A 12789-nucleotide genomic window follows, 5' to 3' on the forward strand; every position below is an offset into this window, starting at 1 on the left:
GTTCACAATCTACCACAAATTATCGTAAATGCTCTAAGTGACCGTTACAAATTGCGAGATAAAAAGTCAGAATTCTGAGATAAAAAGTCGCAATTACTCTTAAGCTTAGACACCTCTCGCGGTTTAAACAAATGGCTGTGCAACAAACTGAAGCTCCTCTTCTCTTATATCGAAATCCTCCGACATTTCTCTTTAAAATTTTTCATTTTAGACTTTTAATTTGTGACTGGTGTTTTGTTTTGCTCTACCCTCTGAGCTTCCATTTGGTTCATGCGTCGGGTCAGAGGTTACTCTTTCGCCACAAATTGATGCGTACGGCCGTCTGCCTGAAGATAGTTATTATAGTTAATAGAGTTTTAAATATGGATATTTTTCTTACAAAAACCCATTGCTTTGCTTCAGAAGGCCTTTATTAAATCCCTGGAGCCGTATGGATTATTTTTATGATGGATGGATTCATTTTTTGGGGGGCTTCAAAACAGGCCCCCCTGTTCACTACCATTATAAAGCTTGGTAGAGCCAGGATATTTTTACAGTCGGAGATATCTCTGATTGTGTTCTGAAAGAAGATAGTCATATACACCTAGGATGGCTTGAGGGTGAGTAAATCATGGGATCATTTTTGGTGAACTATCCCTTTAAGCCCAGGTAAGCCTGTGTATTAATGCGGTCCTGTGGGAGTGGTATAGGTTAGTTGTCCCAATGAGTGAGAAAGGTTAAGCACGCTAAATCTCAAACTTCCAGGATATCACCAGTTTTAAACAAATGCCAAACAGAGAGTCTGCTGGCAAAAAGAGAACGCAACAGAGCTAATAATAAACAAGAATCAACATTGTCTTGGCTTTTCGGAGATGGCGAGAACTGAGGGATTTGAAATGTTGTTAAAGCGATGCGGAGATGGCGTATTTATTACTCAACTGGTGAGTAAGGTATTTTATTGAACAGATGAATTGCCATTTGTACAGAATTCATTGTAAAGCGTTATCTATTGTGAAGGGTCATTTCATTATGGTTTGTTGTAGTTTATTTTCAAGGAATTACTGTGTCTGTTAATGACTGTTGCTACAGATCTCAGCTTTCCATCTAAACCGGTTATATCTCTTAAGCCTAGTAGTGAATGTTTTATGAACAGTAGGATAACCATATTCATCCGCTCAGTCACGCAGAGCCGAAGCACAACCAAAGCAATGTTCTTCCGCAAAATGCATGCAGTTTTGTTTTTAAAGGCACAATATGGAATTTTTGCCGCTAGAGCTCACTTATTCAAAACAAAGGTGTAGCTTGATGGCGCCGAGATTGAGCGCAAAATTGAGCGAGGTTTTGTCTTCACGTCTACAGCCGGTGGAAAATAATCCAATGGGACTCAGGCAGAAATCATATTCATGGATGAGCTAATGTATTAAAGATTTATTAACATTACTGTAGTATGAAGCAGGGTGTGGCTGAAAGCTGGAGCGATCGCTAATGAGACAAGAGCGCGACACACGGCTGGAGAGCAGTGGAGCTTTTATTATGTCGCAGACGACCGCTTCCGCTTCTTCCGTTCATGAGTATGTGGGGTAACGCAGCGCTGTTTTATCAAATTAGATACATTTGTTTAAAGTTGTTATAATGCTACTCTGCGTTTGCTCGGCAGCTGCTATGAGACACTTGTTGCACACTGCAGTAAGCTAGATCAATATTAGTCATGGTAAAACATGGTACTCACGGTAAATCAAGAAAACAAGATTTAAACAATAAGACTTGCTGTGGGCTATATAACAGTAATTAGTTTTCTGTTGATGAATGTATCCAAACAATTGCTCATCTGTCTAATAAAACATAATATATTAAAGCGTCTTTGGTGTTTCCTTGGTTTCTACAAAGTAAAATCGGAAATCGAGGGTAATGTGGGTATGACGTCATTGATCAGTGACGCACGGACACGGTCTGTGTCCTGGTTAAAATTGCTTATTTCTCTGGATTTAAACAATCCTGGAAACATTTGGGATAATGTAAGTATACAAGTCAACAAAATATATAACATTGTTCTAGTAGGTTTTGGATATTTTAATCCAAAAACCTTACATATTGTGCCTTTAACCGCTAGAGGGTCATAAGTTACATAGTGTACCTTTAAACATCCCATGAAATCATTTGAGTTTTGTGAAAAATTGGAGTTTTGTGGCTGTTGGTCAATTTCTGTTTGCTTATCTACAGGTGCTGGTCATATAATTAGAATATCATCAAAAAGTTGATTTATTTCACTAATTCCATTCAAAAAGTGAAACTTGTATATTATATTCATTCATTACACACAGACTGATATATTTCAAATGTTTATTTCTTTTCATTTTGATGATTATAACTGACAACTAAGGAAAATCCCAAATTCAGTATCTCAGAAAATTTGAATATTGTGAAAAGGTTCAATATTGAAGACACCTGGTGCCACACTCTAATCAGCTAATTAACTCAAACCACCTGCAAAGGCCTTTAAATGGTCTCTCAGTCTAGTTCTGTAGGCTACACAATCATGGGGAAGACTGCTGACTTGACAGTTGTCCAAAAGACGACCATTGACACCTTGCACAAGGAGGGCAAGACACGAAAGGTCATTGCAAAAGAGGCTGGCTGTTCACAGAGCTCTGTGTCCAAGCACATTAATAGAGAGGCGAAGGGAAGGAAAAGATGTGGTAGAAAAAAGTGTACAAGCAATAGGGATAACCGCACCCTGGAGAGGACTGTGAAACAAAACCCATTCAAAAATGTGGGGGAGATTCACAAAGAGTGGACTGCAGCTGGAGTCAGTGCTTCAAGAACCACTACGCACAGACGTATGCAAGACAGGTTTCAGCTGTCGCATTCCTTGTGTCAAGCCACTCTTGAACAACAGACAGCGTCGGAAGCGTCTCGCCTGGGCTAAATGTCATCTGCCATGTCATCTGCTGCTGTTGGTCCACTGTGTTTTCTGAGGTCCAAGGTCAACGCAGCCGTATACCAGGAAGTTTTAGAGTACTTCATGCTTCCTGCTGCTGACCAACTTTATGGAGATGCAGGTTTCATTTTCCAACAGGACTTGGCACCTGCACACAGTGCCAAAGCTACCAGTACCTGGTTTAAGGACCATGGTATCCCTGTTCTTAATTGGCCAGCAAACTCGCCTGACCTTAACCCCATAGAAAATCTATGGGGTATTGTGAAGAGGAAGATGTGATATGCCAGACCCAACAATGCAGAAAAGCTGAAGGCCACTATCAGAGCAACCTGGGCTCTTATAACACCTGAGCAGTGCCACAGACTGATCGACTCCATGCCACGCCGCATTGCTGCAGTAATTCAGGCAAAAGGAGCCCCAACTAAGTATTGAGTGCTGTACATGCTCATACTTTTCATGTTCAGACTTTTCAGTTGGCCAAGATTTCTAAAAATCCTTTCTTTGTATTGGTCTTAAGTAATATTCTAATTTTCTGAGATACTGAATTTGGGATTTTCCTTAGTTGTCAGTTATAAACATCAAAATTAAAAGAAATAAACATTTGAAATATATCAGTCTGTGAGTAATGAATGAATATAATATACAAGTTTCACTTTTTGAATGGAATTAGTGAAATAAATCAACTTTTGATGATATTCTAATTATATGACCAGCACCTTGTGTTTTTGTGTTGTGTAATTCACTTTTAACAGATATATACAAGTTTTTAAACATTTTTAAAAAGATTAGTCAAATGTATGGAACATACTTCCAGTTACTTCCACTGACAGAACTTACATTTTTATTGCAGATAGTATTAAGTTCGGCTCCACTAAGAAATGTGGCAGAAAGCTTGCGGTTAAGTATAGAGATCAATGAGAATATGTCTGTGGAGATCTAAATAAAGATGAAACTAAAAAGGTTTGTACAGAGCTTAATTGCACGAATGTTGAAAAACTTGTGGATGAAAGCAAAATAGCCAAAGAAATGGTGACCATAAATTGTCCAGTGAAGCCCCTCAGCATTTTTCAGTGTGTGAAGCATTTAAAGAAAGAAACCTGCACACCTGCTGAAATCAAATGTGAAGGTAAAAACAAACAAACAAAAAACTTTTTAGTATTTGTTTTGCCACTGCTTGCTTTCTTGCATGAAGTTGATTAAAGGTTAATAAATAATCTGACCTGTGAAACTATCATTAAAACTGCAGGTTATATTGAAGAAGTTAAATCTGAAGTGAATTCTGGTCTGATAGTGGGTCTATCTCTGGCCGTGCTGGGGCTGATTATGGTTTTCATGTGGATGAATAGGAAACGCCTTCTTTTAGCCTGTGAGTATCGCTTGCACCATGCAAAAAGATCTGCAGTCAAATATTATTTTTACATGCTGAAGTTACAGTGATGTTTGAAGTGCCTTCATATTTTTAACCTGTTGGTGGCAGTGTTTCCTGTCTTTGTCTCACTACAGATTGAAAAATAGCCAACAGATGCACAACACTCAAAACAATCTAAAATGATATAACTTTAACATATGACAAAATATTAACTGTATCCATTTATCAACCTCCAAAAGCACAATTTTTTACCTGTTTCTCTCTTTGCAGTAAGACATTACAGAAATAAAAATGGAAAAGACATCAACAGTGATAGGAATGAAATGAATAACATGGAGAAAGAGGACAGAGGTATATCATTTTATTATTCAATTTTGAAAGATATGAATATAGAGAAATAAGCTAATGTTTTTGTAAAAAAAAAAAAAAAGCTAATGCAAAACATTTGTATCTGATGCAAATGTAGCTATATACAGTGTGTGTGTGTGTGTGTGTGTGTACATGTGTATATTTAAAGCAAATTTATTACTGCTAGCCAAATCTGTTTCAGATTTGACTCAAGGAAATGCATCATTATTAGAATATGATGATTATGAGGATGTGGATTCTGACAAGAACAAAATAGGTAAGATTTTAAAATATTTGTCTGTCTATCTGCCTACACATCCATTTCTCTATCCAATTGTTCTGTAACACTGTAAAATAACAAAAAAAAATTACTGACTTTTCATCATGACTTTTGTCATTTTGTCAAACAATAATGAAGACAAGATTTAAAAAAAATATGATAAATAAATGATTTTATTTACATTGGTTTTCCAGATTTTTTTAAATGTTTAATAAACTAACTTGGTCAACTAAAATAACATCCCATTTTAGGCCAAATAAATTAAAATGAATCAATATGAAACTGACTGAATTTTAAAGGACATTTTCTGACTCTATGAAAATATAAAATATAAAAATTAATATATAATATATTAATATATTTATCTAAATATGTTATATATATATATATATATATATATATACACTGTATATATGTATGTATGTGTGTGTGTGTATATATATATATATATATATATATATACAGTGGTGGTCATAATTATTGGCACCCTTGGTAAATATGATCAAAGATGACTATAAAAATAAATCTGCATTGTTTATCCTTTTGATCTTTAATTCATAAAATTAGCAAAAATCTAACCTTTCATTGAAGGAAAAGAATTGAAAGTGGGGGGAAAATCACATTATGAAATAAATGTTTTTCTCCAAAACACGTTGGCCACAATTATTGGCACCCTTTTATTCAGTACTTTTTGCAACCTCCTTTTGCCAAGATAACAGCTCTGAGTCGTCTTCTATAATGCCTGATGAGTTTGGCGAACACCTGACAAGAGATCAGAGACCATTCCTCCATACAGAATCTCTACAGATCCTTCAGATTCCCAGCTCCATGTTGTTGCTTCTTCTCTTCAGTTCACCCCACTCATTTTCTGTAGGGTTCAGGTCAGGGGACTGGGACGACCATGGCAGAAGCTTCATTTTGTGCTCAGTGACACATTTCTGCGTTGATTTTGATGTTTGTTTTGGATCAATGTCCTGATGGAAGATCCAACCACGGCCCATTATTGGATTTCTAGCAGAAGCGGTCAGGTTTTGATTTTTTATCTGTTGGTATTTGATAGAATCCATGATGCCATGTATCTGAACAAGATGTCCAGGACCTCCAGCAGAAAAACAGGCCCACAACATTAAAGATCCAGCAGTATATTTAACCGTGGGCATGGGGTACTTTTTATCCATGTGTGCACCAAACCCATCTGGTGGGTTTGCTGCCAAACAGCTCTTTTTTTAGTTTCATCTGACCATAGAAGCCTGGTACCTGTTTGAAGTTCCAGTCTTGTTTGACAACTGAATATGCTGGAGATTGTTTCTAGATGAGCACAGAGGATTTTTCTTAAAAAACCCTCCTGAACAACTTGTGGGGACGCAGGTGCTGTTTGATCATTTTTTATTTTTTAGGCTTTCTGAGACTCAAGACTCAACTAATCTCTGCAATTCTCCAGCTGTGATTCTTGGAGAGTCTTTGGTCACTCAAACTCTCCTCCTCACCGCACATTAGGACGATTTAGACACACGTCCTCTTCCAGGCAGATTTGTAACATCTTTAGTTGATTGGAACTTCTTAATTATTGCCCTGATAGTGGAAATGGGGATTTTCAATGCTTTAGCTATTTTCTTACAGCCACTTTCTATTTTGTGAAGCTCAACAATCTTTTGCTGCACATCAGAACTATATTCTTTGGTTTTGCTCATTGTGATGAATGATTAAGGGAATTTGGCCTTTCTGTTTCCTCATGTTTTTACTCCTGTGGAACAGGAAGTCATGGCTGGACAATTTCATGTTCATGATCACCCTGGTGTGCTAAAAAAAAATGTAAATATGAATGGGAATATACTTCAGAGATATTTTACTCATAAAAAAATTCTAGGGGTGCCAATAATTGTGGTCAACGTGTTTTGGAGAAAAACATTTATTTCATAATGTGATTTTCCCCCCACTTTCAATTCTTTTCCTTCAATGAAAGGTTAGATTTTTGCTAATTTCATGAATTAAAGATCAAAAGCATAAACAATGCAGATTTATTTTTATAGTCATCTTTGATCATATTTACCAAGGGTGCCAATAACTTTGACCACAACTGTATATATAGTGTTCGCATATTTGGCAATCATACAGTATCCTGTATATACAATGCTGTTTAATGATCCTTACTCTCACATTTTATAAGAAAATGGACACATTTGTTAAACTGATTTGGGATAATGAAATCATAATTATCTTCACAAAATAAATATATATTTGTTTGTGTAAGAATAAATCATATTTGGTGGTTTCTCCAACAGGAGACGAGGATGCAGATGATAGAAGTCAAGGCTCTTCTGGTAACGAATATGATGACATTGAGGGACAAAACGGTGACATCTCTCCTCACCAAACCCACATTGATGACGACCTCCCACTCCATCCCAAGAGACCCGACAACATTCTTGGTACAGCACTAAAATGCACACCTCGCAGTGTGTGTTTGCATTAATTTTGTACCCTTGTGGAAATGGTGGTGACCTTTTTCCTTCATGTTCTCAGCAGATCAGGACACCTATGAAGTGGAGACAGAGAATCAGGAGGAATATGATGATGTTATGCCTGTCGAGGCTGCAGCCAATGAAAATGCAGGGAAAAATGCATTAAAATACTAAAGTGTTACCTCAAATTTTACTTTTAAGATAATAATATTAAAGTGCCCCTATTATGGATTTTTGAAAATTCATGTAGTGTGTAACATAGCTCTACGTGAATGAAAACATCCTGCAAAGTTTTAAATCTGAAAGTGCACCATATATAAAGTTATTGTCTCTCAAAACTAAAAGTCGACTCTGAGTCAATTAAACTAAAGTCGTTTGTAAAATGAATCCCAAGCCATTTCGTTGTGACGTCACAACGAAACATTAGCATATTGCCTGCCCACTTATTGCGCGCGCAGACGCCAGGGGAAATTAATTTTTTCAACAATACCACAGCGAATCTCAACCTGTAAGTATGATTAATAATTGATGTTTATATTTTCTAGCGATCGTTCAAAATTCGTAGTTTTGTTTGTTATGTTGTGTAACGTACACCCTGGTCTGTATGTCTCCTGCTAACCGGCTAACTCACGTTTCTGTAGTTCTGCTATTCAGATGTGGGTCCAATATTGTCTAAAAATGTGTTGATTAATTCAGGCTTGTCTTTCTTATTACTTGGAGCACGACTTTGTAATGCATTATCAGCTATTCGTGTTTGTGCTCGGCTAACGTGGGAGTTTACAACATACAAAACAAACTGTTTTTTTTTTCCTCTGCGTTTTTATTATTACAATAGAGTGGAGCTCTATCTGTATTGTAATAGGATGTTAAGATGCTAGTCCACGCTAACTAGTATTCTCTCTGTAAACAGTAAACACACCTTGTAATGTCAAACAATGATATAGCCATTTTTCTTTGTTAATAGCTATGACGAAAAAGTCTGTACACATCTGACCTAAATGTTTATCTTCTGTTAGAGGTTTTCAGCTTATACGTTTATATAACGTCTTATATAACGCTATAACGTCTTATATATAACGCAAACTAAGGTGACGCCTACCATATAGAAACGTCCTACTCCAGTTGTAACTGCAAATCAGTTTCTGGTTGATCGACTACTTCAGACGTTCAAGCTCGAATTGATACGGTAAAATCGATGCTATCTTTTCTGTCCATACGTAGTATACAAAATGTCTTGCAAACTGATAGCTGTCATTCAATTATAGCAATGGGCGAGCGGTGCGTGCAGTAGACTAATCACAAAGGATTGGGCCATCTGACCAATCAGAGCAGTGTAGGCTCACGGAAAGGAGGGGTTTAGAGAGAATGATTCTTTGAACTGCTTTAAACGAGTCGTTTACAAAAGATTGAAAACTCAGGTGAAATTTAATGTATATAATGAGAAAACGAAAGTGTTTTTTGACCTTGCATGCATGTAAACCTGTTGTAGGAGACTCCCAAAACATTATTAGGAAGGCATAATAGGGGCACTTTTTAAGAGATAACTTTCTTAGTGTATTTCATATCAGTAGAACAGTGGGAAGATAATACAGTCCTAAATACGAATGCTGTGTAATGATGTTAACTCTCAAGATTTATAAGAGAAAGAACACTGTTTTGGAATAACAAAATCACTATCTTCACAACAGAGTATGACTTGATAAAAATAGCTATTTTTTGTGTCAACAAGACAGCCAAACTTGATGAAATTCTTTAGGTTTTGATGTGTTTTGTAGTTGTTTTGATCTGTTTTAAGTCTTTTACATTCTTTTTCATTTGTTTTTAATGTGTTGAAGCTCATGAGCAGGTCCACATGAGATTTCTGCAGAAGTCTTTGAAATTAAAATTTGATATAGGCTATCCTGTTCATTTAGTTTTATAAAATCTTTTAAAAGTTTTTGTATAAAAAAAAATGTTCACTTCAAGGGATAGTTCACCCAAAAACGAAACTTCTGTCATAATTTACTCACCCTCAAGTTGTTCCGAATCTGTATGAATTTCTTTATTCAGCTGAACACAAAAGATATTTCGACGAATATGGGTAACCAAACAGCTGATGGGCCTCATTGACTTCTATAGTACGAAAAAAAAAAAAGTCAATGGAAGTCAATGAGGTCCCATCAACTGTTTGGTTACCCATATTCTTCAAAATATCTTCTTTTGTGTTCAGCTGAAGAAAGAAATTCATACAGGTTTGGAACAACTTGAGGGTGAGTAAATGATGACAGAATTTTCATTTTTGAGTGAATTATCCCTTTAATACACTATAGCTGTGTCCCAATTCAGAGGCTGCATCCTTCATAGGCTGCATTCGAAGGTCAAAAAAGGAAGCATATTTCATTTGGGCCTAATACTATGAGCATGTATAAAATTATAATTATGTGACATTAATTTTACTAAATCACATTTTTAAGAGATACTATTTGTTTTAAAAATAATTATGGTTTTAAATTTTACAATAAGATCCAAGTTTTCTGTTCTGTATTTATTTTTCAGTATTAAACTGCATGTAAACTCATTGTACTGTTTAGAAACTGTCTTTTCATTTTGACATGCCTTATTTTGCTTGCTTTAAAAATGGCTTTTTATAGATTTTTCCATTTTACAGATTTATTTCTCAATAAAGTAATTGACGGTTCTGGCTCTTTTGTTCACTATTATGTATGCTCTTTAAATTTCATGTATCTCCAGTAAATCTGAAAAGAGCAGGAGAGTGAAACTGTGTCAGTGGAGATACAGTGCTCTGGTGCTGTGTGTTAAACTGTATCATTCTATAACACCTATAGTTTGATTGACAGCACAAGAGTTTGCTCTCTGAGTTTCATCAGGAATTCTTCTTCTAAATCCCACATGATCTGTGTATTTAATTGCAAAAATGTCACCCGTCTGCCTCCTGGAGATGAAGCCAGCTGCTCACTAATCTTCAACAGAAACTGAAACAAAGAAATTACTGTTTATACCCACAGTTTTTGTACTGTAATAATACCCATTTCACAATATCAAAATGTAGATTTACTGAAATGGCAATTCTATTCAAGTTTGCATACTTGCAGACTGTGCAGTGTGCAAGTAGCCTTGCCATATACCAAACATATAGTTTTGACATTTTTTTTGGTCAAATAATAGTTAATCATATTGGTTGCTGTTCTTTCACATTTTAAAATAATATTAATTCAATCAAAAATGAGTATAAGCATTGTAAATGCAGTAATACAGTTTATACATACCAAACGCAGAGTCCTCTCCTCTGGTGCGTCCTCCCCATTGCGTCGCTGGCCGAGGCAATAATCACTTTAGTTTCGCTTTCAAAGATTTCTTTTATCGATGCCATCAATGCTTTTCCGTTGCTAGATGTGATATTATCGAAATCAAAACAGTACATAAACTATAAATCCTCACGAAAACTCACAAATACTTAAGTCAAGCCAGCTCGCGCGTCAACCGGAACTGAATGTGAGAGATCAGCCTGTATCAAATTTATCGGTTTCTGAATGGACGGTTGGCTTGATTGACATGTTCCCACGAACGCTAACTTTCGGGCATGATTTACATATCATCGACATGTCCTCAGAAAATGTTAGCACGCTTTGACCGATGGTTTGGTGGAGACTGCGTGTTTCTTCGAGAGCGCATTTCCTTGTTCTGCACATCTGCGACAAAACAGTTGATTATTTACGAACGAAAGCTCACAGAAACGTGAGAATGGTCTCATTTGAAAGAAAATATCCTACTTTGTAGCTTTTTTTTTTTAATAGGCCTACTGTTTTAGTTTGATACTGATTTAAGCAGCCCTTATCAAAAGTGCGGGGGTCAATTTCTGTCTTTTTAAAACTGCGGGGGTCCTGACTCCACTGTCCCCCGTACCAACGGCGCGCCTGGTTCAATACGCTTTTCCGTATGAGAGCTGAGCTTGAGTGTGCTGAGATTGAAGAAAACTGGTTGAGTGTTCAGCTTGTAATACAAAAATGTTGTAAATGTTGAAATGCCAGCTTCTGTTGCTCTTTACTATCGTGTTCAGCATAAAAACGAAAGTTTTCTCAGAAACGTGAAAACATTAACGTTTATAGTTTTTAATGACAATGAAAATATAGGCCTATGTAAACACATTCATCTGCTTCCCTCTGCAGGCCATTCGTAATAGTTCAGAGTGGCCTATCATCAATATACAAGGAGCAGTGTTAAATATGTTTTGTTTTGTTTTATTTTTTTTTAATGTGCAATAATCTTTACAAGTTAGGGTACAGTTGGTGGAAAATGCACCCCAACTGTTTTTCCCGAAATAACCATTAGATGGAGTCAAGATATGTTTTTGTTGTTGCTATGGACTACGTTGACAAGAGTGATGTAGAAGTAATCTCATAATTAAAGTATATCATATTAAAAGTATATCATAATTACTGTAGTTACTCTGTTCTGAACATCAAATCCTTTGTTTTTACATCAAATGTAATCTAACTAGGTGGTTGAATAAAAATATTTGGACTTTATATTTAGAAAATTACCTCAAGTTAGCATCAGCTAGCTAGTTAGCTAGCATCAGCTAACAATACTTTTCAAATAGTCTATTATAATTTTGTAATTCATAATTATGGTTAAGACTTCATTACTGATTTATTTTAGTTGTGGTGGTAATAGTAGTAGTAGATTTTGCTGTAAATGTATAAAGCAAATTGTTGTGACATCTATGCGGGCATTTTACCCCACCTGTAACTATTCTGGACACATTTAACTTTTGTTTCATAGAAAACAATTGACATGACTAAGACAACTTGAACAGCTCACTCGTGATTTGAAATATTTTTTTTATTTTGAATTGAAGTTTATAGAAAAGTGTGTTAACATTTAACAGTCAGATTTATTAGTGAGACAAGAAAGTGCTGGAAAAATTGCAGTTAATTTTTATCCATCTAGTTCATTCATCAGTACATTTCACTGGAATCAAATTGCATTGTGGGATACATGCCCATTGCACTGTTGTACATCGTACATTTAGGCACATACAGTAGAACTTTCATACAGAAAACTTGCATACTGTGCACAGTGTACATACTGCAGAAATATATGAGTAGCATGCTTATATGATATGAAAACTGTTGTTTTTTCAAAAGGTTTTGGAAACATTTTCTTTGAATATGCTTCCATTACATTTGATAAAATTATTCTATGCCCTGTCCAGTGGTGTACATTAATGATTGGGCTCCTTGTTATTTACATTTAAAGTAAATACATTTCAACAGTATGAAGGAATTCCAGTTTAATCCAGTAGAATTTAAAGGGATAGTTGATTCAAAAATGAAAATTCTGTCATCACTTACTCACCCTCAAGTTATTTTTAGTATTGTGGAAGTCAATGGGGCCCATCAACTGTTTGGTT

The 12789-nt window shown here is 35.8% G+C and overlaps 1 protein-coding gene across 2 annotated transcripts; it reads left to right on the top strand.

Annotated features, from left to right (window-relative positions):
* The first annotated feature begins 262 nt into the window (after positions 1–262).
* LOC127507212 (protein PFF0380w-like) lies at positions 263–9318 on the top strand. Of its 2 annotated transcripts, none has more exons than XM_051884179.1 (6): positions 263–920; positions 4164–4283; positions 4557–4637; positions 4837–4911; positions 7197–7343; positions 7438–9318. In XM_051884179.1, exons 1-6 carry the CDS (start codon positions 890–892, stop codon positions 7548–7550), a joined length of 567 nt encoding a protein of 188 aa, XP_051740139.1. In that variant the 5' UTR covers positions 263–889; the 3' UTR covers positions 7551–9318. The 2 variants fall into 2 exon arrangements, with proteins under 2 accessions (XP_051740139.1, XP_051740140.1); XM_051884180.1 differs by having other exon boundaries at positions 7441–9318.
* Positions 9319–12789: the final 3471 nt, after the last annotated feature.

This window comes from Ctenopharyngodon idella, chromosome 24 (genome assembly GCF_019924925.1).
Source record: "Ctenopharyngodon idella isolate HZGC_01 chromosome 24, HZGC01, whole genome shotgun sequence".
NCBI classification, from domain to species: Eukaryota; Metazoa; Chordata; class Actinopteri; order Cypriniformes; family Xenocyprididae; genus Ctenopharyngodon; species Ctenopharyngodon idella.

Excerpts from the sequence above, each read along its gene's own strand:
- LOC127507212 (XM_051884179.1), top strand. The coding sequence starts at position 890 with ATGCGGAGATGGCGTATTTATTACTCAACTG. Across the intron at positions 921-4,163 it reads GCGTATTTATTACTCAACTG|GTTATATTGAAGAAGTTAAA; the intron begins GTGAGTAAGGTA and ends TTAAAACTGCAG. Across the intron at positions 7,344-7,437 it reads GAGACCCGACAACATTCTTG|CAGATCAGGACACCTATGAA; the intron begins GTACAGCACTAA and ends TCATGTTCTCAG.